This window comes from Taudactylus pleione, unplaced genomic scaffold, assembly GCF_031769625.1.
Source record: "Taudactylus pleione unplaced genomic scaffold, aTauple2 ptg000677l, whole genome shotgun sequence".
NCBI lineage: Eukaryota > Metazoa > Chordata > Amphibia > Anura > Myobatrachidae > Taudactylus > Taudactylus pleione.
The window spans coordinates 375,307-403,035 of record NW_028285079.1 but is presented as its reverse complement, the minus strand read 5'-3'; the positions used below and the strand labels follow the sequence as shown (position 1 = coordinate 403,035).

The 27,729-nt window shown below is 46.4% G+C and overlaps 1 protein-coding gene across 1 annotated transcript in view; it reads left to right on the top strand.

Moving 5' to 3' along the window:
* HGD (homogentisate 1,2-dioxygenase) overlaps positions 1 to 27,292 on the top strand; it is an 85,471-nt gene extending 58,179 nt beyond the window's left edge. Inside the window, exons 5-14 of the mRNA XM_088455884.1 lie at positions 3,092 to 3,142; positions 4,908 to 4,999; positions 14,171 to 14,205; positions 15,703 to 15,782; positions 15,871 to 15,970; positions 16,131 to 16,255; positions 17,670 to 17,774; positions 17,898 to 18,024; positions 22,145 to 22,326; positions 26,926 to 27,292. Of these exons, the coding sequence (XP_088312010.1) occupies positions 3,092 to 3,142; positions 4,908 to 4,999; positions 14,171 to 14,205; positions 15,703 to 15,782; positions 15,871 to 15,970; positions 16,131 to 16,255; positions 17,670 to 17,774; positions 17,898 to 18,024; positions 22,145 to 22,326; positions 26,926 to 27,057 (1,029 nt within the window). The 3' untranslated portion in view covers positions 27,058 to 27,292. The remainder of the gene's footprint in view (positions 1 to 3,091; positions 3,143 to 4,907; positions 5,000 to 14,170; positions 14,206 to 15,702; positions 15,783 to 15,870; positions 15,971 to 16,130; positions 16,256 to 17,669; positions 17,775 to 17,897; positions 18,025 to 22,144; positions 22,327 to 26,925) is intronic.
* The last annotated feature ends 437 nt before the right edge of the window (positions 27,293 to 27,729 follow it).

Below are 27,729 nucleotides of genomic sequence, written 5' to 3'. Positions count from 1 at the left end.
ACTGGCCACATGTATCAATCTGATAACTGGCCATATGTAGGACCCTGATAACAGGCCACATGTAGGACCCTGATAACTGGCCACATGTAGGACCCTGATAACTGGCCACATGTAGCACCCTGATAACTGGCCACATGTAGCACCCTGAGAACTGCACATGTAGCACCCTGATAACTGGCCACATGTAGCACCCTGATAACTGGCCACATATAGCACCCTGATAACTGGCTACATGTAGCACCCTGATAACTGGCCACATGTAGAACCCTGATAACTGGCCACATGTAGGACCCTGATAACTGGCCACATGTAGAACCCTGATAACTGGCCACATGTAGGACCCTGAGGACTGGCCACATGTAGCACCCTGATAACTGGCCACATGTAGGACCCTGAGAACTGGCCACATGTAGGACCCTGATAACTGGCCACATGTAGCACCCTGATAACTGGCCACACGTAGGACCCTGATAACTGGCCACATGTAGCACCCTGATGACTTACCGTATGTAGCACCCTGATAACTGGCCGTACGCAGGACCCTGGTAACTGGCCACATGTAGGACCCTGATAACTGGCCACATGTAGGACCTTGAGAACTGGCCACATGTAGCACCCTGATAACTGGCCGTACGCAGGACCCTGATAACTGGCCACATTTAGGACCCTGATAACTGGCCACATGTAGGACCTTGAGAACTGGCCACATGTAGCACCCCGATAACTGGCCGTACGCAGGACCCTGATAACTGGCCACATGTAGCACCCTGATAACCGGCCACATGTAGCACCCTGATAACTGGCCACATGTAGCACCCTGATAACTGGCCACATGTAGCACCCTGATAACTGGCCACACGTAGAACCCTGATAACTGGCCACATGTAGCACCCTGATAACTGGCCACACGTAGAACCCTGATAACTGGCCACATGTAGCACCCTGATAACTGGCCACACGTAGGACCCTGATAACTGGCCACACGTAGCACCCTGATAACCGGCCACATGTAGGACCCTGATAACCGGCCACATGTAGGACCCTGATAACTGGCCACATGTAGGACCCTGATAACTGGCCACATGTAGGACCCTGATAACTGGCCACATGTAGGACCCTGATAACTGGCCACATGTAGCACCCTGATAACTGACCGTATGTAGCACCCTGATAACTGGCCACATGTAGCACCCTGATAACTGGCCACATGTAGCACCCTGATAACTGGCCAAATGCAGGACACTGATAACTGGCCATATGTAGCACCCTGATAACTGGCCACATGTAGGACCCTGATAACTGGCCACATGTAGGACCCTGATAACTGGCCACATGTAGGACCCTGATAACTGGCCACACGTAGCAATCTGATAACTGGCCACATGTAGGACCCTGATAACTGGCCACATGTATCAATCTGATAACTGGCCACATGTAGGACCCTGATAACTGGCCACATGTAGCACCCTGATAACTGACCGTATGTAGCACCCTGATAACTGGCCACATGTAGCACCCTGAGAACTGGCCACATGTAGCACCCTGATAACTGGCCACATGTAGCACCCTGATAACTGGCCACATATAGCACCCTGATAACTGGCCACATGTAGCACCCTGATAACTGGCTACATGTATCAATCTGATAACTGGCCACATGTAGAACCCTGATAACTGGCCACATGTAGCACCCTGATAACCGGCCACATGTAGCACCCTGATAACTGGCCACATGTAGCACCCTGATAACTGGCCACATGTAGCACCCTGATAACTGGCCACACGTAGAACCCTGATAACTGGCCACATGTAGCACCCTGATAACTGGCCACACGTAGAACCCTGATAACTGGCCACATGTAGCACCCTGATAACTGGCCACACGTAGGACCCTGATAACTGGCCACATGTAGCACCCTGATAACCGGCCACATGTAGGACCCTGATAACCGGCCACATGTAGGACCCTGATAACTGGCCACATGTAGGACCCTGATAACTGGCCACATGTAGGACCCTGATAACTGGCCACATGTAGGACCCTGATAACTGGCCACATGTAGCACCCTGATAACTGACCGTATGTAGCACCCTGATAACTGGCCACATGTAGCACCCTGATAACTGGCCACATGTAGCACCCTGATAACTGGCCAAATGCAGGACACTGATAACTGGCCATATGTAGCACCCTGATAACTGGCCACATGTAGGACCCTGATAACTGGCCACATGTAGGACCCTGATAACTGGCCACATGTAGGACCCTGATAACTGGCCACACGTAGCAATCTGATAACTGGCCACATGTAGGACCCTGATAACTGGCCACATGTATCAATCTGATAACTGGCCACATGTAGGACCCTGATAACTGACCGTATGTAGCACCCTGATAACTGGCCACATGTAGCACCCTGAGAACTGGCCACATGTAGCACCCTGATAACTGGCCACATGTAGCACCCTGATAACTGGCCACATATAGCACCCTGATAACTGGCCACATGTAGCACCCTGATAACTGGCTACATGTATCAATCTGATAACTGGCCACATGTAGAACCCTGATAACTGGCCACATGTAGAACCCTGATAACTGGCCACATATAGCACCCTGATAACTGGCTACATGTAGCACCCTGATAACTGGCCACATGTAGAACCCTGATAACTGGCCACATGTAGGACCCTGATAACTGGCCACATGTAGAACCCTGATAACTGGCCACATGTAGGACCCTGAGGACTGGCCACATGTAGCACCCTGATAACTGGCCACATGTAGGACCCTGAGAACTGGCCACATGAAGGACCCTGATAACTGGCCACATGTAGCACCCTGATATCTGGCCACATGAAGGACCCTGATAACTGGCCACATGAAGGACCCTGATAACTGGCCACATGTAGCACCCTGATAACTGTCCACATGAAGGACCCTGAGAACTGACCATACGTAGGACCCTGGAAACTGGCTGCACGTAAGACCCTGATAACTGGCCACATGTAGGATTCACATAACTGACCGATTGCCCCTTCTGATCCCAGTAATGATTACTTTAATAACCAGTTTCTGTTCCTTTCCCAGCTGAGGTGGAAACCGTTTATAATAGAGGAGAAGAAGCAGGACTTTGTGGATGTAAGTGATTCATGTTGTCTGTCTCTCTAACATATAATATATTTTTTCAGTAACATATTATACTAACTGGGATACCCGGCGTTGCCCGGGTTGAAGACTGGACCCTGAAGTACACCTGCAGCCTTTATTTGTTTATCATTACATTTTCCTCGCCTATACCCCATTCCATTCATCCTGAAAAGGACCCCGCTGTGCTAACATGCCTGCAATCAGAGGCGTCGGCGTCAGTACCGTGGGTGCAAGGGGTGTGGCTGATATGGTGCCTCCTCTGTGGCCTGCCGCTCCCCCTGCACCCAATCACGCACACGTTGGGCCGGTCCAGTCAGAACCGCCAAGGCGGGCCCGGGTGTCAGTAATGTTGATTTGGTGTCAGCCTGCCAGCTGATTACAGCTGGCACAACCACCCTGGCAGTCATGGAGGGACAGTGCCAATTAGCAGTAACGGTTCCTGATTAGCTGCTGGTCTGCGAGCACCAGATTCAAATTGCGCCGGTGCTGTCTGTACATGTCTGCCGCTGCCTGCCGGTGCACCAGCTGTAATTATCTCCTGGCCCCGCCCCAAATCCACGCCTGCTGGCTGCTGATGGCACACAGGGCGAGGCGAGAGGCTGCTGGAGGGACATGGGGAGGTGAGTTGCTGGGGGAGGGGCGTAATGTACAAGGGGCACTACTATTGTGTGGAATAATGTGTTAAATGGGGCACTACCACTGTGTGGCATAATATGTAAAGGGCATTACTGTGTGGTATAATGTATAAGGAGCACTATAACTGCATGGCATAATGTGTATAAGAGGCATAACCTGAATGGGGTCTGTGTGGGCGCAAATGTATATGGGTTGTTTTTTTACCTCTGGTGGGAGGATTTTAAGATCTTGCTATGTGGCCCACAAAGTTCTATTTATGCCCTTGCATGCAAACACAGAGGCCCTGGATTTAATATGAACTTGCATGAGTCATGAAGTTTGCTCAGACTGAGGTGAAAAGGATGCTTTTGTAGCTTTCTCACAGGTTTTTGGCAGACTGCCAATTTCCATTGGAACCAACCCAATTTTTAGGGATTATGTGGCAGTGTGTGGCCCTGACGAAGTTCAAACCTAGGCAGAAACCTGATCCTGGTCAAACCACACCACCATGTCATATTTGGTGGAGCTAGATCCTGAACTATGACCGCGCAGAAAGGACAAAAAGACAGACACACTTCTTGCTTATTATATAGATGATATATTCACTCACTAACATACAGGGGTCTATTCACTAAGCCTTGGAGAGAGTTAAATGGAGAAGTCCCAGCCAATCAGCTCCTAACTGTCATTTTTAAAACACAACCTGTAAAGTGACAGTTAGGAGCTGATTGGCTGGGACTTATCTTTAACCATTTAACTCTCCCCAAGGCTTAGCGAATAGACCTCATAGTTTTTTCCAAAGTATTTTCAAGTTCGCTATTTGTTAATATGTATTTTGGCAGCGTATAGAGTGTAAGCCTGCGAGCAGGGCCCTCTGACCTCTCTGTCTGTCTGTTATTACCCAGTCTTCTTATATTATTGTTTTGTTGCCACTTATAGCATGTATAAACACCTGGTGATAATGTCAGTAATAACATATAGCCAGCAGGTGACAGACACGTGTCACTATCACTTTTAGCTGCAATGTAGAGTGTGTTACATTATTATTTTTTTAGTTAACTTAGAGAAGGTGTAAAGTGACCTCATAGATTCTCATAGAATCTGACCTTCTCCTGTAGAATAAGCCCCTTTGTCTCCCCAGGGGCTGCACACTCTCTGCGGAGCTGGTGACACTAAGTCACGCAATGGAATCGCCATCCACATTTACACCTGTAATAGCTCCATGACTGACAGGTAATATGGTGACATCACTCCTGGGGGGTGAGAGGTCATCGCATCAATATATTTCTGTCTGATAGTTCTTTAATATATTGCTGTATCTGACCCTGTGACTGCACTCTTATCTATAATCTTCCCCATGTATCTGCACTCTTACTTGTACTCTGCCCCATGTATCTGCACTCTTATCTGTAATCTGCCCGTGTATCTGCACTCTTACCTGTAATCTGCCCCATGTATCTGCACTCTTATCTGTAATCTGCCCCATGTATCTGCACTCTTATCTGTAATCTGCCCCATGTATCTGCACTCTTATCTGTAATCTGCTCCTGTGTCTGCACTCTTATCTGTAATATGCCCCATGTATCTACACTCTTATCTGTAATCTGCCCCATGTATCTGCACTCTTATCTGTAATCTGCCCTCTTACTTGTACTCTGCTCATGTATCTGCACTCTTATCTGTAATCTGCCCATGTAACTGCACTCTTACCTGTAATCTGCACTCTTACCTGTAATCTGCCCCATGTATCTGCACTCTTACTTGTACTCTGCCCCATGTATCTGCACTCTTATCTGTAATCTGCCCCATGTATCTGCACTCTTATCTGTAATCTGCCCCATGTATATGCACTCTTATCTGTAATCTGCCCCATGTATCTGCACTCTTATCTGTAATCTGCCCCTGTATCTGCACTCTTACCTGTAATCTGCCCCATGTATCTGCACTCTTACTTGTACTCTGCCCCATGTATCTGCACTCTTATCTGTAATCTGCCCCATGTATCTGCACTCTTACCTGTACTCTGCCCCTGTATCTGCACTCTTACCTGTAATCTGCGCCAGTATCTGCACTCTTATCTGTAATCTGCCCCTGTATCTGCACTCTTATCTGTAATCTGCCCCATGTATCTGCACTCTCACTTGTAATCTGCTCCTGTATCTGCTCTCTTACCTGTAATCTCCCCCTGTATCTGCACTCTTACCTGTAATCTGCCCGTGTATCTGCACTCTTATCTGTAATCTGCCCCTGTATCTGCACTTTTACCTGTAATCTGCCCCTGTATCTGCACTCTTACCTGTAATATGCGCCTGTAACTGCACTCTTACCTGTAATCTGCTCCTGTATCTGCACTCTTACCTGTAATCTGCACCTGTATCTGAACTTTTACCTGTAATCTGCCCCATGTATCTGCACTCTTACCTGTAATCTGCCCCATGTATCTGCACTCTTATCTGTAATCTGCCCTTTTACTTGTACTCTGCTCCTGTACCTGCACTCTTATCTGTAATCTGCCCCTGTATCTGCACTCTTACCTGTAATCTGCCCGTGTATCTGCACTCTTACCTGTAATCTGCACTTTTACCTGGAATCTGCCCCTGTATCTGCACTCTTACCTGGAATCTGCCCCTGTATCTGCACTCTTACCTGTAATATGCGCCAGTATCTGCACTCTTACCTGTAATCTGCTCCTGTATCTGCACTCTTACCTGTAATCTGCTCCTGTATCTGCACTCTTATCTGTAATCTGCTCCTGTGTCTGCACTCTTACCTGTAATCTGCTCCTGTGTCTGCACTCTTATCTGTAATCTGCCCCATGTATCTGCACTCTTATCTGTAATCTGCCCTCTTACTTGTACTCTGCTCATGTATCTGCACTCTTATCTGTAATCTGCCCATGTAACTGCACTCTTACCTGTAATCTGCCCCATGTATCTGCACTCTTACTTGTACTCTGCCCCATTTATCTGCACTCTCACTTGTAATCTGCTCCTGTATCTGCTCTCTTACCTGTAATCTCCCCCTGTATTTGCACTCTTACCTGTAATCTGCCCCATGTATCTACACTCTTACTTGTAATCTGCCCGTGAATCTGCACTCTTACCTGTAATCTGCTCCTGTATCTGCACTCTTATCTGTAATCTGCCCCATGTATCTGCACTCTTATCTGTAATCTGCCCCATGTATCTGCACTCTTATCTGTAATCTGCCCTTTTACTTGTACTCTGCTCCTGTACCTGCACTCTTATCTGTAATCTGCCCCTGTATCTGCACTCTTACCTGTAATCTGCCCGTGTATCTGCACTCTTACCTGTAATCTGCACTCTTATCTGTAATCTGCCCCTGTATCTGCACTTTTACCTGGAATCTGCCCCTGTATCTGCACTCTTACCTGTAATATGCGCCAGTATCTGCACTCTTACCTGTAATCTGCTCCTGTATCTGCACTCTTACCTGTAATCTGCTCCTGTATCTGCACTCTTACCTGTAATCTGCTCCTGTGTCTGCACTCTTATCTGTAATCTGCCCCATGTATCTGCACTCTTATCTGTAATCTGCCCTCTTACTTGTACTCTGCTCATGTATCTGCACTCTTATCTGTAATCTGCCCATGTAACTGCACTCTTACCTGTAATCTGCCCCATGTATCTGCACTCTTACTTGTACTCTGCCCCATGTATCTGCACTCTCACTTGTAATCTGCTCCTGTATCTGCTCTCTTACCTGTAATCTCCCCCTGTATTTGCACTCTTACCTGTAATCTGCCCCATGTATCTACACTCTCACTTGTAATCTGCCCGTGTATCTGCACTCTTACCTGTAATCTGCTCCTGTATCTGCACTCTTATCTGTAATCTGCCCCATGTATCTGCACTCTTATCTGTAATCTGCTCCTGTGTCTGCATTCTTATCTGTAATCTGCCCTATGTATCTGCACTCTTATCTGTAATCTGCCCTCTTACTTGTACTCTGCTCATGTATCTGCACTCTTATATGTAATCTGCCCATGTAACTGCACTCTTACCGGTAATCTGCACTCTTACCTGTAATCTGCCCCATGTATCTGCACTTTCACTTGTAATCTGCTACTGTATCTGCTCTCTTACCTGTAATATGCGCCTGTATCTGCACTCTTACCTGTAATCTGCCCCATGTATCTGCACTCTTATCTGTAATCTGCTCTTGTGTCTGCACTCTTATCTGTAATCTGCTCCTGTGTCTGCACTCTTATCTGTAATCTGCTCCTGTGTCTGCACTCTTATCTGTAATCTGCCCCTGTGTCTGCACTTTTATCTGTAATCTGCTCCTGTGTCTGCACTCTTATCTGTAATCTGCCCCATGTATCTGCACTCTTATCTGTAATCTGTCCCATGTATCTGCACTCTTATCTGTAATCTGCCCTCTTACTTGTACTCTGCTCATGTATCTGCACTCTTATCTGTAATCTGCCCATGTAACTGCACTCTTACCTGTAATCTGCCCCATGTATCTGCACTCTTACTTGTACTCTGCCCCATGTATCTGCACTCTCACTTGTAATCTGCTCCTGTATCTGCTCTCTTACCTGTAATCTCCCCCTGTATCTGCACTCTTACCTGTAATCTGCCCCTGTATCTGCACTTTTACCTGTAATCTGCCCCATGTATCTGCACTCTTATCTGTAATCTGCCCTTTTACTTGTACTCTGCTCCTGTATCTGCACTCGTATCTGTAATCTGCCCCTGTATCTGCACTCTTACCTGTAATCTGCACCTGTATCTGCACTCTTATCTGTACACTGCCCCTGTATCTGCTCTTACCTGTAATCTGCCCCTGTATCTGCACTCTTACCTGTAATCTGCTCCTGTATCTGCACTCTTACCTGTAATCTGCCCGTGTATCTGCACTCTTACCTGTAATCTGCCCTCTTACTTGTACTCTGCACCTGTATCTGCACTCTTATCTGTACACTGCCCCTGTATCTGCTCTCTTACCTGTAATCTGCCCCTATGTCTGCTCTCTTACCTGTAATCTGACCGTATCTGCACTCTTACCTGTACTCTGCCCCTGTATCTGCACTCTTACCTGTAATATGCGCCTGTATCTGCACTCTTACCTGTAATCTGCGCCTGTATCTGAACTTTTACCTGTAATCTGCCCCATGTATCTGCACTCTTATCTGTAATCTGCTCCTGTGTCTGCACTCTTATCTGTAATCTGCCCCATGTATCTGCACTCTTATCTGTAATCTGCCCCATGTATCTGCACTCTTATCTGTAATCTGCCCTTTTACTTGTACTCTGCTCCTGTATCTGCACTCTTATCTGTAATCTGCTCCTGTATCTGCACTCTTACCTGTAATCTGCACCTGTATCTGCACTCTTATCTGTACACTGCCCCTGTATCTGCTCTTACCTGTAATCTGCCCCATGTATCTGCACTCTCACTTGTAATCTGCTCTCTTACCTGTAATCTCCCACTGTATCTGCACTCTTACCTGTAATCTGCCCGTGTATCTGCACTCTTACCTGTAATCTGCCACTGTATCTGCACTCTTATCTGTAATCTGTCCCATGTATCTGCACTCTCACTTGTAATCTGCGCCTGTATCTGCACTTTTATCTGTAATCTGCTCCTGTATCTGCTCTCTTACCTACCTGTAATCTGCCCCTGTATCTGCACTTTTACCTACCTGTAATCTGCCCGTGTATCTGCATTCTTACCTCTACTCTGCCCCTATGTCTGCACTCTTACTTGTAAACTGCGCCTGTATCTGCACTCTTATCTGTAATATGCCCCTGTATCTGCACTCTTACCTGTAATCTGCACCTGTATCTGCACTCTTACCTGTACTCTGCCCCTGTATCTGCACTCTTATCTGTACACTGCCCCTGTATCTGCACTCTTATCTGTAATCTGCCCCTGTATCTGCACTTTTACCTGTAATCTGCCCATGTATCTGCACTCTTATCTGTAATCTGCTCCTGTGTCTGCATTCTTATCTGTAATCTGCCCTATGTATCTGCACTCTTATCTGTAATCTGCCCTCTTACTTGTACTCTGCTCATGTATCTGCACTCTTATATGTAATCTGCCCATGTAACTGCACTCTTACCGGTAATCTGCACTCTTACCTGTAATCTGCCCCATGTATCTGCACTTTCACTTGTAATCTGCTACTGTATCTGCTCTCTTACCTGTAATATGCGCCTGTATCTGCACTCTTACCTGTAATCTGCCCCATGTATCTGCACTCTTATCTGTAATCTGCTCTTGTGTCTGCACTCTTATCTGTAATCTGCTCCTGTGTCTGCACTCTTATCTGTAATCTGCCCCTGTGTCTGCACTTTTATCTGTAATCTGCTCCTGTGTCTGCACTCTTATCTGTAATCTGCCCCATGTATCTGCACTCTTATCTGTAATCTGTCCCATGTATCTGCACTCTTATCTGTAATCTGCCCTCTTACTTGTACTCTGCTCATGTATCTGCACTCTTATCTGTAATCTGCCCATGTAACTGCACTCTTACCTGTAATCTGCCCCATGTATCTGCACTCTTACTTGTACTCTGCCCCATGTATCTGCACTCTCACTTGAAATCTGCTCCTGTATCTGCTCTCTTACCTGTAATCTCCCCCTGTATCTGCACTCTTACCTGTAATCTGCCCCTGTATCTGCACTTTTACCTGTAATCTGCCCCATGTATCTGCACTCTTATCTGTAATCTGCCCTTTTACTTGTACTCTGCTCCTGTATCTGCACTCGTATCTGTAATCTGCCCCTGTATCTGCACTCTTACCTGTAATCTGCACCTGTATCTGCACTCTTATCTGTACACTGCCCCTGTATCTGCTCTTACCTGTAATCTGCCCCTGTATCTGCACTCTTACCTGTAATCTGCTCCTGTATCTGCACTCTTACCTGTAATCTGCCCGTGTATCTGCACTCTTACCTGTAATCTGCCCTCTTACTTGTACTCTGCACCTGTATCTGCACTCTTATCTGTACACTGCCCCTGTATCTGCTCTCTTACCTGTAATCTGCCCCTATGTCTGCTCTCTTACCTGTAATCTGACCGTATCTGCACTCTTACCTGTACTCTGCCCCTGTATCTGCACTCTTACCTGTAATATGCGCCTGTATCTGCACTCTTACCTGTAATCTGCGCCTGTATCTGAACTTTTACCTGTAATCTGCCCCATGTATCTGCACTCTTATCTGTAATCTGCTCCTGTGTCTGCACTCTTATCTGTAATCTGCCCCATGTATCTGCACTCTTATCTGTAATCTGCCCCATGTATCTGCACTCTTATCTGTAATCTGCCCTTTTACTTGTACTCTGCTCCTGTATCTGCACTCTTATCTGTAATCTGCTCCTGTATCTGCACTCTTACCTGTAATCTGCACCTGTATCTGCACTCTTATCTGTACACTGCCCCTGTATCTGCTCTTACCTGTAATCTGCCCCATGTATCTGCACTCTCACTTGTAATCTGCTCTCTTACCTGTAATCTCCCACTGTATCTGCACTCTTACCTGTAATCTGCCCGTGTATCTGCACTCTTACCTGTAATCTGCCCCTGTATCTGCACTCTTATCTGTAATCTGTCCCATGTATCTGCACTCTCACTTGTAATCTGCGCCTGTATCTGCACTTTTATCTGTAATCTGCTCCTGTATCTGCTCTCTTACCTACCTGTAATCTGCCCCTGTATCTGCACTTTTACCTACCTGTAATCTGCCCGTGTATCTGCATTCTTACCTCTACTCTGCCCCTATGTCTGCACTCTTACCTGTAAACTGCGCCTGTATCTGCACTCTTATCTGTAATATGCCCCTGTATCTGCACTCTTACCTGTAATCTGCACCTGTATCTGCACTCTTACCTGTACTCTGCCCCTGTATCTGCACTCTTATCTGTACACTGCCCCTGTATCTGCACTCTTATCTGTAATCTGCCCCTGTATCTGCACTTTTACCTGTAATCTGCCCATGTATCTGCACTCTTACCTGTAATATGCCCCTGTATCTGCACTCTTACCTGTAATCTGCTCCTGTATCTGCACTCTTACCTGTAATCTGCACTCTTATCTGTATTCTGCCTCATGTATCTGCCCTCTTACTTGTACTCTGCTCCTGTATCTGCCCCTGTATCTGCACTCTTACCTGTAATCTGACCGTATCTGCACTCTTACCTGTACTCTGCCCCTGTATCTGCACTCTTACCTGTAATCTGCGCCTGTATCTGCACTTTTACCTGTACTCTGCCCCTGTATCTGCACTCTTACCTGTAATATGCGCCTGTATCTGCACTCTTACCTGTAATATGCGCCTGCATCTGCACTCTTACCTGTAATCTGCGCCTGTATCTGCTCTTACCTGTAATCTGCCCCATGTATCTGCCCTCTCACTTGTAATCTGCTCCTGTATCTGCTCTCTTACCTGTAATCTCCCAATGTATCTGCACTCTTACCTGTAATCTGCCCCTGTATCTGCACTCTTATCTGTAATCTGTCCCATGTATCTGCACTCTCACTTGTAATCTGCGCCTGTATCTGCACTCTTATCTGTAATCTGCTCCTGTATCTGCTCTCTTACCTACCTGTAATCTGCCCCTGTATCTGCACTTTTACCTACCTGTAATCTGCCCGTGTATCTGCATTCTTACCTCTACTCTGCCCCTATGTCTGCACTCTTACCTGTAATCTGTGACTGTATCTGCACTCTTACCTGTAATCTGCGCCTGTATCTGCACTCTTACCTGTAATCTGCGCCTGTATCTGCACTCTTACCTGTAATCTTCTCCTGTATCTGCACTCTTACCTGTAATCTGTTTCTGTGTCTGCACTCTTATCTGTAATCTGCTTCTGTGTCTGCACTCTTACCTGTAATCTGCGCCTGTATCTGCACTTTTACCTGTACGCTGCCCCTGTATCTGCACTCTTACCTGTAATATGCGCCTGTATCCGCACTCTTACCTGTAATATGCGCCTGTATCTGCTCTCTTACCTGTAATATGCGCCTGTATCTGCACTCTTACCTGTAATCTGCGCCTGTATCTGCACTCTTACCTGTAATCTGCGCCTGTATCTGCACTCTTACCTGTTATCTGCTCCTGTATCTGCTCTCTTACCTGTAATCTGCCCAATGTATCTGCTCTCTTACCTGTAATCTGCCCCTGTATCTGCACTCTTACCTGTAATCTTCCCCTGTATCTGCACTCTTACCTGTAATCTGCCCAATGTATCTGCACTCTTACCTGTAATCTGCCCCTATGTCTGCACTCTTACCTGTAATCTGCTCCTGTATCTGCACTTTTACCTGTAATCTGCCCCTGTATCTGCACTCTTACCTGTAATCTGCCCCATGTATCTGCACTCTTACCTGTAATCTGCCCCTGTATCTGCACTCTTACCTGTAATCTGCCCAATGTATCTGCACTCTTACCTGTAATCTTCCCCTGTATCTGCACTCTTACCTGTAATCTGCTCCTGTATCTGCACTCTTACCTGTAATCTGCCCCTGTATCTGCACTCTTACCTGTAATCTGCCCCTGTATCTGCACTCTTACCTGTAATCTGCCCAATGTATCTGCACTCTTACCTGTACTCTGCTTCTGTATCTGCACTCTTACCTGTAATCTGCCCCTATGTCTGCACTCTGCTCCTGTAATCTGCCCCTATGTCTGCACTCTTACCTGTAATCTGCCCCTATGTCTGCACTCTTACCTGTAATCTGCCCCTATGTCTGCACTCTTACCTGTAATCTGCTCCTGTATCTGCACTCTTACCTGTAATCTGCCCCTGTATCTGCACTCTTACCTGTAATCTGCCCCATGTATCTGCACTCTTACCTGTAATCTGCCCAATGTATCTGCACTCTTACCTGTAATCTGCGCCTGTATCTGCACTTTTACCTGTACTCTGCCCCTGTATCTGCACTCTTACCTGTAATCTGCCCCTGTATCTGCACTCTTACCTGTAATCTGCCCCTGTATCTGCACTCTTACCTGTAATCTGCCCAATGTATCTGCACTCTTACCTGTACTCTGCTTCTGTATCTGCACTCTTACCTGTAATCTGCCCCTATGTCTGCACTCTGCTCCTGTAATCTGCCCCTATGTCTGCACTCTTACCTGTAATCTGCCCCTATGTCTGCACTCTTACCTGTAATCTGCCCCTATGTCTGCACTCTTACCTGTAATCTGCCCCTATGTCTGCACTCTTACCTGTAATCTGCCCCTATGTCTGCACTGTATTTAATCACCCATAATAATAATAACTGACCATCCTCTCTGCCCCTGTATCTGCTCTCTTACCTCTGTGTGACCCTTCTCTCTATTCCTCTGTGTTCTGTCCAACAGACAGTTTTAACCCTTTAATAGCCCGAATCTCGCGTCACGTTATTCCTCCTCCCGCCCTCTAGGTGCTTATACAACGCTGACGGCGACTTCCTGATTGGTGAGTTACTCTCTATAGACAGAGGCAGATAAGTAACAGGCCGCGAGATGCGCTCAGTAGCGAGATTACTGCGATGTAGCCGGTAGATTTTACGCTGTTACGTTTGGGCCAGATTCCGCATCAGCACAAGAAACAATCTGGAAATGAATGAAACAAATGACTCTTTCTTGATGCAGAGTAAAGGAGCCGATTCTGCCCCGTTAGCTCTGATGCTGATAAGTGATATTAATCGTAGTGATATTAGTTGTATACTACAGTATATAATACACTAATACAGAGGTTTATGTCGCCAGCAGCAGAATAACTTTCCCGCCCCTATAAATGGGATATAGGGGTTTATTAGGACTGTTAAAAGCCCTGAAAATGATCATTCCTTATCTACACATATAGCGGCAATAAGGGGCTATTTATCAAATGTCTCATGCTAGGACAGCGGCGCTGACAACATCCTGTCCAGACGAAGAGTGAATAGTAAAATGAAAGCGTAGGCTTGGTCTGGCCCCCTTACAGCGCATGCGCGACCATCGGCCAATACACGTACAAGCGTCAACGACCGTCATTCATTTCTCTGGGAAATAAATTGTGATATTGTAGCTCCATAAATTGGTACAGATCGCAGCACCTATCCCTAAAGCGGGGACTGCGGTAACCTACGTTACTAAGCGGAGTCCAATTTTTTATATATACTGCAGCAATGAAATGTACTAAAATCTATATCAGTTTCCTCATGATCTTCAGGGGAAGGGATGTTTAATAACGAGATATCGCAGTGGGCGCGAGCAGAATGTGTCTACTGCCCTCTAGTGTATCGCACTGGGAACTGCAGATAACGGTGATACGGAAGTGTGTAAACCTGGCAGGGCAGAAGTCTGAGCACAGCTCTATAATATCTGGGGCCCCTTCCTGTAGATTATAAGGATATTAGAAGTCACCGAGTAGTTTTTTTTTAAATACCTCTACTTAGAACATAAACAGAGATCATCTATAAGAAATGACCATTTACTGTATAAAAATACAAAGCTCAAACCACTAACTGAAGGATAACGGTCAGCACATACAGTCCAACAGGCCAGCCCTCATTTTATACGGGTCATAGAGTTCTAGTTGTCTGTTTATTCTTCCAAACACCCCTTCCCCCCCTCAGTCACTTACCTTCAGCCACCTACCTGTGCTCTGCGTAGGGTCCAGCCCTAATGCCGTACATTTGTTATGGCAGCCATTGCTGCTCATCATGTGACCTGCTTACAGCTAAATGGCGCAGACTGTGACATTTTCCCCGCGTTCCTCATGAATTTACACCACTCAATAATGGTTGTGACCCAGCGGCGCTGCTCAGAAAGGGCCACAGGACCAGTCACAACAGCTATTATTCTATGGGGTGGGAGGGGGCTGCTAGATCAGGGAATTTGTATTATCATCCTATTCTACATGTATTACTGACAGAGCTGCCGATAGACCATTATCCATTAATGTGTTGTATCTGGTTCTCTCCCGCAGTTCCTCAGCAGGGGAAGCTCCTCATCCTCACTGAGTTTGGGAAGATATCGCTGGAACCCAATGAGATCTGTGTGATCCAGGTGATACTGAAATAATATATAAGGTCACTCTCTGTCTCATCCCCCTAATACTTGGGACTAAACTCTTCCCTGGGTCTCGCTTTGCTAGCAAGGGATGCGGTTCAGCGTGGAGGTCTTTGGAGAGTCCAGAGGTTACGTCCTAGAGGTTTTTGGGGTCCACTTCGAGCTTCCAGACCTGGGGCCTATTGGTGAGTGCCCACAAATTTTATTACTAAGCTAGGCACAATCCATGGGGTGAAGTAACACCTGGTGGGGTATATTTGGGGCAGAATTGTATTGGCGTACTCAGTGTATGTTCTAGAGCAGAAACATTTTGCCCATCATTAATATAACAGTACTTTACCATAGGGGCCAATGGCCTGGCCAACCCCAGAGATTTCCTTACCCCTGTGGCGTGGTATGAAGACAGGACCGTGGCCGGTGGCTACAGCGTTATCAGCAAGTACCAGGGCAAGCTGTTCTGGGCACTGCAGGTAAGTCTGTATAGCTCTCACGTATTGAATCTTGATTTCTGTATCACCGATGATTGTCTGCCCAATTCATCACTTGGTGAAGTGTAACATTATCTCCTCAAAGACTGGAGGAGTCGATGATGTTTTTACTTTTTATAAAGAAATGTTGTCAGTTACCAAATGTCTTTAGTGACAGGATGAAGGTATAGTCCCTATGTCTAGCTTTTGTCCCTACTAGTACAGTACTACTTCCTTAGAGCTTAGCAGCAAGTCCCAAAGTGAGAAACATGATCGGAACTCAAACTTTCACAGAAAGGTGATGGAAACATACGCGTGTCCTCACCCTGCAATGACTGTCATACGGTATTAGTGGCCTCCCTGGCTCTCAGCCTCTTTATTCAACTATTGTAGCCTCACTGATTCTCAGCCTCTGTATTCAACTATTTGTAGCCTCGCTGACTCTCAGCCTCTGTGTTCGACTATTTGTAGCCTCAGTGACTCTCAGCCTCTGTATTCAGCTGTGTGTAGCCTCAGTGACTCTCACCCTCTGTATTCAACTATTTGTAGCCTCGCTGACTCTCAGCCTCTATATTCGACTATTTGTAGCCTCAGTGACTCTCAGCCTCTGTATTCAACTATTTGTAGCCTCGCTGACTCTCAGCCTCTGTATTCGACTATTGGTAGCCTCAGTGACTCTCAGCCTCTGTATTCAACTATTTGTAGCCTCGCTGACTCTCAGCCTCTGTATTCCACTTTCCTCGATCCCCACCAGATGCGTAATTAACATTTTGAGGCAACAGATCTCTGATAAGTTAATAAACAAAGGTAAAATATTGAATCCATGCAGACAGTAATGTAAGCTCATTGTATGGATGGGATGTGTCTGCTCTGGCTGAGACTGTTACAAGAGGTAAGGGGAGCTCTGCAGTAGAAATATTTCTACAGTATTTACTTATTTCAGGTATAACAATAGAAGTGGGGATTAAAAGACTATTCCAATAAACCACTAAGCACTGAGTAGGCCAAGTGCATTACAGCAAATCGGCATCATATGAAAACTAAACCTATCTGCCAATTCTTATTTTGTGGTACAGTAGTGAATCTGCAATATCCATCCAGGACAGTGTTAGCGCGCATACAGGATATTTGTCAGTTTATGTACAATAATATGACTGCTATTATCAGGCACTGCAATGGGATACAATATAATCCCAAACACATGGACTGTGGTCGTTGAACAATTTATATTTATTTATATTTATACTGTTTCAATATGAAGTCACTTAAATTTTAGATACTTTTCATTCATTCTGTCTCCCTGTGTCGCAATGTCATCTCCTACACGGGCTGTGGTTAGAGGTTTAGCATTATTAGTAATATTAATAGGAAGCTTCATGTAAAGTATAGTAAATATGTTATGTCTCTGTCCCTGCAGGATTTTTCTCCCTTTAATGTGGTTGCCTGGCATGGTAATTACGCCCCTTACAAGTATAACCTAGAAAACTTCATGGTCATTAATAGCGTAGCTTACGATCATGCGGTAAGTGTGGCGCCAGATCCTGCAATATTATATTTTTGTGTTGGGCGATTTAGCATACACCATTCTCATCCTATAATATATTGATCCCTCTAACATACTTCTGGATTTACCTTATGCTTGTAGGACCCCTCTATCTTCACCGTGCTAACAGCTAAATCGCTGCGGCCTGGGGTCGCCATTGCAGATTTTGTCATCTTCCCCCCACGTTGGGGAGTCGCCGATCACACATTCCGCCCTCCTTATTACCACAGTAAGTAACTGGTCCGAATGGGCAAGGGTGCACATAGGTGCCCATTAGATCACTCACTTTTATGTATCTGACACAAAGCGGACCCAAAAGGGAGATGAATAAGTTCTGGTGCTTGCAAGCATTATATTGGTGAAATGCGTGTAGCTACTGAAGAGGGAGAGGAATAAGCTCTGGTGCTCGCAGGCATTATACTGGTGAATGTGTGTAGCATCTGAAGAGGGAGATGAATAAGTTCTGGTGCTCGCAGGCATTATAGTGGTGAAATGCGTGTAGCATCTGAAGAGGGAGATGAATAAGTTCTGGTGCTCGGAGACATTATAGTGGTGAAATGCGTGTAGCATCTGAAGAGGGAGATGAATAAGTTCTGGTGCTCGGAGGCATTATAGTGGTGAAATGCGTGTAGCATCTGAAGAGGGAGATGAATAAGTTCTGGTGCTCGAAGGCATTATAGTGGTAAAACGCATGAAGCATCTGAAGAGAGAGAGGAATAAGTTCTGATGCTTGCAGGCATTATAGTGGTAAAACGCATGTAGGATCTAAAGAGGGAGAATAATAAGTTCTAGTGCTCACAGGCATTATAGTGCTGAAATGCATGTAGCATCTGAAGAGGAAGATTAATAAATTCTGGTGCACGCAGGCATTATAGTGGTAAAACGCATGTAGAATCTGAAGAGGGAGTGGAATAAGTTCTAGTGCTCGCAGGCATTATAGTGGTGAAATGCATGTAGTATCTGAAGAGCTAGATGAATAAATTCTGGTGATCGCAGGCGTTAGTGGTGAAACGCGTGTAGATTTGAAGAGGGAGATTAATACATTTTGGTGCTTGCAGGCATTATAGTGGTAAAACGTGTGTATAATCTGTAGAGGAAGAGTAATAAGTTCTGGTGCTCACAGGCATTATAGTGATGAAACACGTGTAGCATCTTAAGAGGGTGATTCTGGTTCTCGCAGGCATTATAGTGGTGAAACGCGTGTACAATCTGCAGAGGGAGAGGAATAAGTTCTGGTGCTCGCAGGCATAGTGGTGAAACGCGTGTAGCATCTGAAGAGGGTCATGAATAAGTTCTGGTGCTCGCAGGCATTATAGTGGTGAAACGCGTGTAGCATCTGAAGAGGGTGATGAATAAGTTCTGGTACTTGCAGGGATTATAGTGGTGAAACGCATATAGCTCTGCAGAAGGAGTTACTTCCCATTCTAGATAGCACAGAGCACATTATATTCAGCTACATAGAAACAAAGGACCGAAAATGATTAATTGTATTGATACCTTTGCCTGAACATCCAGCACTGTGAGGCAGCATACTGTTAATTAGCTCCCAACTAAAAAAAATTAACCCTTGTGTGTGTGAGCATGTGGTAGGGAATATAGGCCCTCATTCAGAGGCGCTTGCAAGAAGCGAGCGCTCGTTCTGAATGAGGGCGGCCGCTTGTAAATTTAAGTGCAGCCTCCTGGTCGCTAGCTAAGCTGTGGGTTACTACCAACCAGGTTGATGGTCGCGATGGTGCATTTTCCAAAATAATCTTGCAAACCAACCCCTTGTTTTCGCATATGGTCGCTGCATGAATCACCTTTGTGCGCACATTCAGCTATGAACACCCCAATTTCGCAGTTGTTACCACCAGACCTCACCACCATCTTAAAGCACCTTGTCTAATTGGGTACAATGTATTAAGCACATTATTCAAACACTTTATCACCATAAGTCTATACAACAAACATTCACAGCACAGTAACCTCCCAAAGCCAGCCTCGTTATTATAGAATAGTATGAAGCGTTGCCTCGTTATTATAGAATAGTATGAAGCATTGCCTCGTTATTATAGAGTAGTATGAAGCGTTGCCTCATTATTATAGAATAGTATGAAGCATTGCCGAATAGGATGAAGCGTAGCCTCGTTATTATAGAATAGTATGAAGCATTGCCTCGTTATTATAGAATAGGATGAAGTGTAGCCTCGTTATTATAGAATAGTATGAAGCATTGCCTCGTTATTATAGAATAGGATGAAGCGTAGCCTCGTTATTATAGAATAGTATGAAGCATTGCCTCGTTATTATAGAATAGTATGAAGCGTTGCCTCGTTATTATAGAATAGTATGAAGCGTTGCTTCGTTATTATAGAATAGTATGAAGCGTTGCCTCGTTATTATAGAATAGTATGAAGCATTACCGAATAGGATGAAGCGTAGCCTCGTTATTATAGAGTAGTATGAAGCATTGCCTCGTTATTATAGAATAGTATAAAGCGTTGCCTCGTTATTATAGAATAGTATGAAGCATTGCCTGGTTATTATAGAATAGGATGAAGCGCTGCCTGGTTATTATAGAATAGGATGAAGCGTTGCCTCATTATTATAGAAAAGTATGAAGCGTTGTCTCATTATTATAGAATAGTATGAAGAATTGCCTCATTATTATAGAATAGTATGAAGCATTGCCGAATAGGATGAAGCGTAGCCTCGTTATTATAGAATAGTATGAAGCATTGCCTCGTTATTATAGAATAGGATGAAGCATTGCCTGGTTATTATAGAATAGGATGAAGCGTTGCCTCGTTATTATAGAATAGGATGAAGTGTTGCCTCGTTATTATAGAATAGGATGAAGTGTTGCCTCGTTATTATAGAATAGGATGAAGCGCTGCCTCATTATTATAGAATAAGATGAAGCGTTGCCTCGTTATTATAGAATAGTATGAAGCGTTGCCTGGTTATTATAGAATAGGATGAAGCATTGCCTCGTTATTATAGAATAGTATGAAGCATTGCCTCGTTATTATAGAATAGTATGAAGCATTGCCTCGTTATTATAGAATAGTATGAAGCGTTGCCTCGTTATTATAGAATAGTATGAAGCGTTGCCTCGTTATTATAGAATAGTATGAAGCATTGCCGAATAGGATGAAGCGTAGCCTCGTTATTATAGAATAGTATGAAGCATTGCCTCGTTATTATAGAATAGGATGAAGCGTTGCCTCGTTATTATAGAATAGGATGAAGCGTTGCCTCATTATTATAGAATAGTATGAAGCGCTGCCTCATTATTATAGAATAGTATGAAGCGCTGCCTCATTATTATAGATTAGTATGAAGCGTTGCCTCGTTATTATAGAATAGTATGAAGCGTTGCCTCGTTATTATAGAATAGTATGAAGCGTTGCCTCGTTATTATAGAATAGGATGAAGCGTTGCCTCGTTATTATAGAATAGGATGAAGCGTTGCCTCATTATTATAGAATAGTATGAAGCGCTGCCTCATTATAGAATAGTATGAAGCGTTGCCTCATTATTATAGAATAGTATGAAGCGCTGCCTCATTATTATAGAATAGTATGAAGCGTTGCCTCGTTATTATAGAATAGTATGAAGCGCTGCCTCATTATTATAGAATAGTATGAAGCGCTGCCTCATTATAGAATAGTACGAAGCTTTGCCTCATTATTATAGAATAGTATGAAGCGTTGCCTCGTTATTATAGAATAGGATGAAGCGTTGCCCCATTATTATAGAACAGTATGAAGCGCTGCCTCATTATTATAGAATAGGATGAAGCGTTGCCTCATTATAGAATAGCATGAAGCGTTGCCTCATTATAGAATAGTATGAAGCGTTGCCTCATTATTATAGAACAGTATGAAGCGTTGCCTCATTATAGAATAGTATGAAGCGTTGCCTCATTATTATAGAACAGTATGAAGCGTTGCCTCATTATAGAATAGTATGAAGCGTTGCCTCATTATTACAGAATAGGATGAAGCGTTGCCTCGTTATTATAGAATAGGATGAAGCGTTGCCTCGTTATTATAGAATAGTATGAAGCGTTGCCTCATTATTATAGAATAGTATGAAGCGTTGCCTCGTTATTATAGAATAGTATGAAGCGTTGCCTCGTTATTATAGAATAGTATGAAGCATTGCCTCGTTATTATAGAATAGTATGAAGCATTGCCTCGTTATTATAGAATAGTATGAAGCGATGCCTCGTTATTATAGAATAGTATGAAGCGTTGCCTCGTGCTGTACATTGTGTTTTCATCATGTGGGTAAAGGTCACCTGTACACAATATATCTACTCAGGGGCTATTGGTGACATAACCGCTTCTCCTCGTCTCCCTCAGGGAACTGTATGAGCGAATTTATGGGGCTTATTCAAGGTCGATATGAGGCTAAAGAAGAGGGTTTCCAGCCTGGCGGAGGGAGCCTGCACAGCGCAATGACCCCCCATGGACCAGACGGCGAGTGCTTTGAGAAGGCAAGCCAGGCCAAGCTGGTGCCCGAGAGGGTGGCTGATGGGACCATGGTATGTGTGCCAGCCTGTAATACAATATATTGTAACATCATATACAGATCATTGCTAGAACCGTCCTGCAGCAATAACGCTACGCTCTCAGCAGCCAATAGGAGGCCTCCCTAAAGGTAACTGCCCTGGATGAGAAATAATATAATGTCCCCCCCCCTCTTATAATTAGGGCAAGGGATACATTATTCATTATAATTAGGGCAGGAGATACATTATTCATTGTAATGAGGGCAGGGGATACATTATTCATTATAATTAGGGCAGGGGGTACATTATTCACTATAATTAGGGAAGGGGTACATTATTCATTATAATTAGGGCAGGGGCTACATTATTCATTATAATTAGGGCAGGGGCTACATTATAATTAGGGCAGGGGGTATATTACTCATTATAATATAGGGCAGGTGTACATTAGTCATTATAATTAGGGCAGGGGTACATTACTCATTATAATTTAGGGCAGGGGGTACATTAGTCATTATAATTAGGGCAGGGGTACATTACTCATTATAATTTAGGGCAGGGGGTACATTAGTCATTAAAATTAGGGCAGGGGGTACATTAGTCATTATAATTAGGGCAGGGGGTACATTAGTCATTATAATTAGGGCAGGGGGTACATTACTCATATTATTCTAATTAGGGTAAAATGCTCCTGAGAGCTGTCAGAGTTTATCTGAGTTTTTTATGTTTTAACCACTAAGTGACTCAGTGAAGATATGAGGATGTGGCCCGAGCGGCAGATTAGCGCAGGAAAACTCCACGCGGCCATATTTTGCAGGAACGGCGTGATGAAATGGTTGGCTAGTGCTAGGGACCTGGAAGTGACGTGGGTGAGGGCGGAAGTGCAGTTCCTGCCCATGACAGCCAGCTACAGAAATACTTTGTCCCCACTTACACAAGTTTGTTGTCCGCTCGCCACGCTTTGGGCACGGTGGCTCGCTACGCTCACCCCATGGTTATATTCCCCCTCTATGCCCACTTGGATGGCAGGGAATGACGCTGGAGACTGGCTGATGACGTCAGGGTCCTCTCCGTGAAGGGGATTTAGACATTACCGTGAAGTAATTGCTGCGCTGATCTGCCGCTGACAGATTACCTAACCGCTTCACTAAGCGACGTCACCGCTCCGATAATGGCCGACCCTCTCCCTCTCCCCCATCACCCGTTTTGTCCACATCCCCGTCCACCAGGGGTGGATTTAGGGTGACAATTGCTCCACCGCTTTAGCCTGACTCACCTGTCATCTGACCCCCCCCATTTACTGCTGGGATAGTATAATCTATTGGGTCTATGTACTAAGCCATGGCGAGAGATAGAGATGACGGAGATAAAGTACCAACCAATCAGCTCCTGACATTTTTCAAACACTGTAAAGTGACAGGAGCTGTTTGGTTGGTACTTTATCTCCGTCATCTTTATCTCTCTCCAAGGCTGAGTGCATCTACCCCAAAATGACAAAGACGGTGGAAAATTTACAAAGGTGTATTATTTCGGGGCAACATTTATTTTACCCTCCCACTGGCACCATGCATCTCCTGTGCCTCTGTGTTCTCTCCTGTCCCTCTCTGTCTCTCCAGTGCTTCTTTGTTCTCCCCTATGCCTCTCTGTGTTCTCCTGTGCCTTTGTTTTCTCTCCTGTGCCTCTCCTTCTCTCTCCTATGCCTCTCGTGTTTCTCTCCTGTGCATCTCCTTCTCTCTCCTATGCCTCTCGTGTTTCTCTCCTGTGCATCTCCTTCTCTCTCCTATGCCTCTCGTGTCTCTCTCCTGTGCATCTCCTTCTCTCTCCTATGCCTCTCGTGTCTCTCTCCTATGCCTCTCGTGTCTCTCTCCCGTGCATCTCCTTCTCTCTCCTATGCCTCTCCTTCTCTCTCCTATGCCTCTCTGTGCCTCTACTATGCCTCTCCTGTGCCTCTCTGCATTCTCTGACATCTCCCCCGGCTCTCTCCTGTGTATCACTGCATTCTCTCCTGTGTCTCTGTGTTCTCTCCTGTCTCTCTCCTGTGCCTGTGTTCTCTCCTCTCTCCTGTGCCTGTGTTCTCTCCTGTGCCTGTGTTCTCTCCTGTCTCTCTCCTGTGCCTCTCCGCGTTTTCTGCCATCTCCCCATGCTCTCTCCTGTGCCTCTCTGTGTTCTCTGACATCTCTCCTGTGCCTCTCTGCGTTCTCTGCCATCTCCCCTGGTTCTCTCCTGTGCCTCTCTGACATCTACCCTGGCTCTCTCCTATGCCTCTGTGTTCTCTCCTGTCTCTCTCCTGTGTTCTCTGCCATCTCCCCTGGCTGTCTCCTGTGCATCTCTGACATCTCCCCTGGCTCTCCCCTGTGCCTCGGTGTTCTCTCCTGTGTTCTCTGCCATCTCCCCTTGCTCTCTCCTGTGCCTCTCTGCGTTCTCTGACATCTCCCCTGGCTCTCCTGTGCCTCTGTGTTCTCTCCTGTGCCTGTGTTCTCTCCTGTCTCTCTCCTGTGCCTCTGTGTTCTCTCCTTGTCTCTCCACGTTCTCTACCATCTCCCCTGGCTCTCTCCTGTGCCTGTGTTCTCCGACATCTCTCCTGTGCCTCTCTGCGTTCTCTGACATCTCCCCTGGCTCTCTCCTGTGTATCTCTGCGTTCTCTCCTGTGTCTCTGTGTTCTCTCCTGTGCCTCTGTTCTCTGACATCTCTCCTGTGCCTCTCTGCGTTCTCTGCCATCTCCCCTGGCTCTCTCCTGTGCCTCTCTGACATCTCCCCTGGCTCTCTCCTGTGCCTCTGTGTTCTCTGACATCTCTCCTGTGCCTCTCTGCCATCTCCCCTGGTTCTCTCCTGTGCCTCTCTGACATCTCCCCTGGCTCTCTCCTGTGCCTCTGCGTTCTCTCCTGTCTCTCTCCTGTGTTCTCTGCCATCTCCCCTGGCTGTCTCCTGTGCCTCTCTGCGTTCTCTGACATCTCTCCTGTGTCTCTCCACGTTCTCTACCATCTCCCCTGGCTCTCTCCTGTGCCTCTGTGTTCTCCGACATCTCTCCTGTGCCTCTCTGCGTTCCCTGACATCTCCCCTGGCTCTCTCCTGTGTTCTCTGCCATCTCCCCTGGCTCTCTCCTGTGCCTCTCTGTGTTCTCTCCTGTCTCTCTTCTGTGCCTGTGTTCTCTCCTGTCTCTCCGCGTTCTCTGCCATCTCCCCTGGCTCTCTCCTGTGCCTCTGTGTTCTCCGACATCTCTCCTGTGCCTCTCTGCATTCTCTGCCATCTCCCCTGGTTCTCTCCTGTGCCTCTGTGACATCTCCCCTGGCTCTCTCCTGTGCCTCTGTGTTCTCTGCCATCTCCCCTGGCTGTCTCCTGTCTCTCTCCTGCGTTCTCTGCCATCTCCCCTGTGCCTCTCTGACATCTCCCCTGGCTCTCTCCTGTGCCTCTCTGCGTTCTCTGCCATCTCCCCTGGCTCTCTCCTGTGTCTCTCCGCGTTCTCTGACATCTCTCCTGTGCCTCTCTGTGTTCTCTCCTGTCTCTCTCCTGTGCCTGTGTTCTCTCCTGTGTCTCTCCGCGTTCTCTACCATCTCCCCTGGCTCTCTCCTGTGCCTCTGTGTTCTCCGACATCTCTCCTGTGCCTCTCTGCGTTCCCTGACATCTCCCCTGGCTCTCTCCTGTGTTCTCTGCCATCTCCCCTGGCTCTCTCCTGTGCCTCTCTGTGTTCTCTCCTGTCTCTCTTCTGTGCCTGTGTTCTCTCCTGTCTCTCTCCTTGTCTCTCCGCGTTCTCTGCCATCTCCCCTGGCTCTCTCCTGTGCCTCTGTGTTCTCCGACATCTCTCCTGTGCCTCTCTGCATTCTCTGCCATCTCCCCTGGTTCTCTCCTGTGCCTCTGTGACATCTCCCCTGGCTCTCTCCTGTGCCTCTGTGTTCTCTGCCATCTCCCCTGGCTGTCTCCTGTCTCTCTCCTGCGTTCTCTGCCATCTCCCCTGTGCCTCTCTGACATCTCCCCTGGCTCTCTCCTGTGCCTCTCTGCGTTCTCTGCCATCTCCCCTGGCTCTCTCCTGTGTCTCTCCGCGTTCTCTGACATCTCTCCTGTGCCTCTCTGTGTTCTCTCCTCTCTCCTGTGCCTGTGTTCTCTCCTGTGTCTCTCCGCGTTCTCTACCATCTCCCCTGGCTCTCTCCTGTGCCTCTGTGTTCTCCGACATCTCTCCTGCGCCTCTCTGTGTTCTCTGACATCTCTCCTGTGCCTCTCTGCATTCCCTGACATCTCCCCTGGCTCTCTGCTGTGCCTCTCTGACATCTCCCCTGGCTCTCTCGCCCCTGCACACGTTACTGGTGACCCTCTGCCTCCCCCACCTAAGGTGATGAGAAGTGTCGGTGTCTGCTACGGCAGGATACGCTTTACAGTCTGTATGTGAGAAGACAGGAGTAATAAACCAATAAAAGCCAAAGACCCCCCTAAAAAAAAAATTTACGGAAACCAGAAACCCCACTAATCATACACAAGAATGAGGAGATTAGCGGTACCTGTCTCACACAAGTAATGGAGGAAGCCATTTTCTAGGAGCCTGTGAGAGTAATGGTTGCCTCCGCTGCTGCGTGACCTTATACATCGCCTTCTATATCATCCAGCGAATGGCTCAGGCACATTTATCATCTCTCCCCCCAGGCTTTCATGTTCGAGTCTTCCCTGAGCATGGCGGTGACCCGATGGGGGCTGGAGACCTGTGACCGCCTGGATACAGATTACTACCGCTGCTGGGAGTCCCTGCGCAGCCACTTCACGCCCAGCAAGAAATGAGCGTGTTACTCCAGCGCTGAGGGGTCACAGGGTGGCGGGCAGTTATTATAGTCATACTGATGTATTATTATAGATTAGCCCTCTTACCTCGCTGTCTGTCTGTTATTACCCTGACTGGTTTCATTACTGTTTTGTTCCCAATCGTAAAGTGCAGCAGAATTTTCTGGCGCCATTTAAATACATGTTAATTAGACAATAAAATATGGCCACCATGACGGCTTTCTCAGCTGAAGAAGACCCCAATAACTGGTCTGGGACAAAAATCTACCCAGAGTCTTATCTCATGTATAACCATAATTCATGTCCCCCTACCCTGCCCCGACCTCTCCAAGGGGAACCGGTACGATTTACCGCCGGACCCATGCCCGGCGGTTGGAATCCCGACTGCAGCATCCCGGCAGAGGAGGAAATCCTGATCGTCAAAAGGTAAGTATATACTAACCTATTTCTACCCCCTAACCCTCCCTTAGGGGTGCCTATCCCTAACCTTCCCCCCCAGTGCCTAACGCTAACCCCCCCTTCCCCTGGCCTAATCCTAACTCCCTCCCCCCGGGAACCCTAAACCTAGTCCCCCCCCCGGCGGCTATTCACACTCGGCGTCCCTTCAATCGGGCTCCCGGCGTTATGTCTAATGACATGCGTCGGCATATCGACGCCTGTCTTTAGACCCTT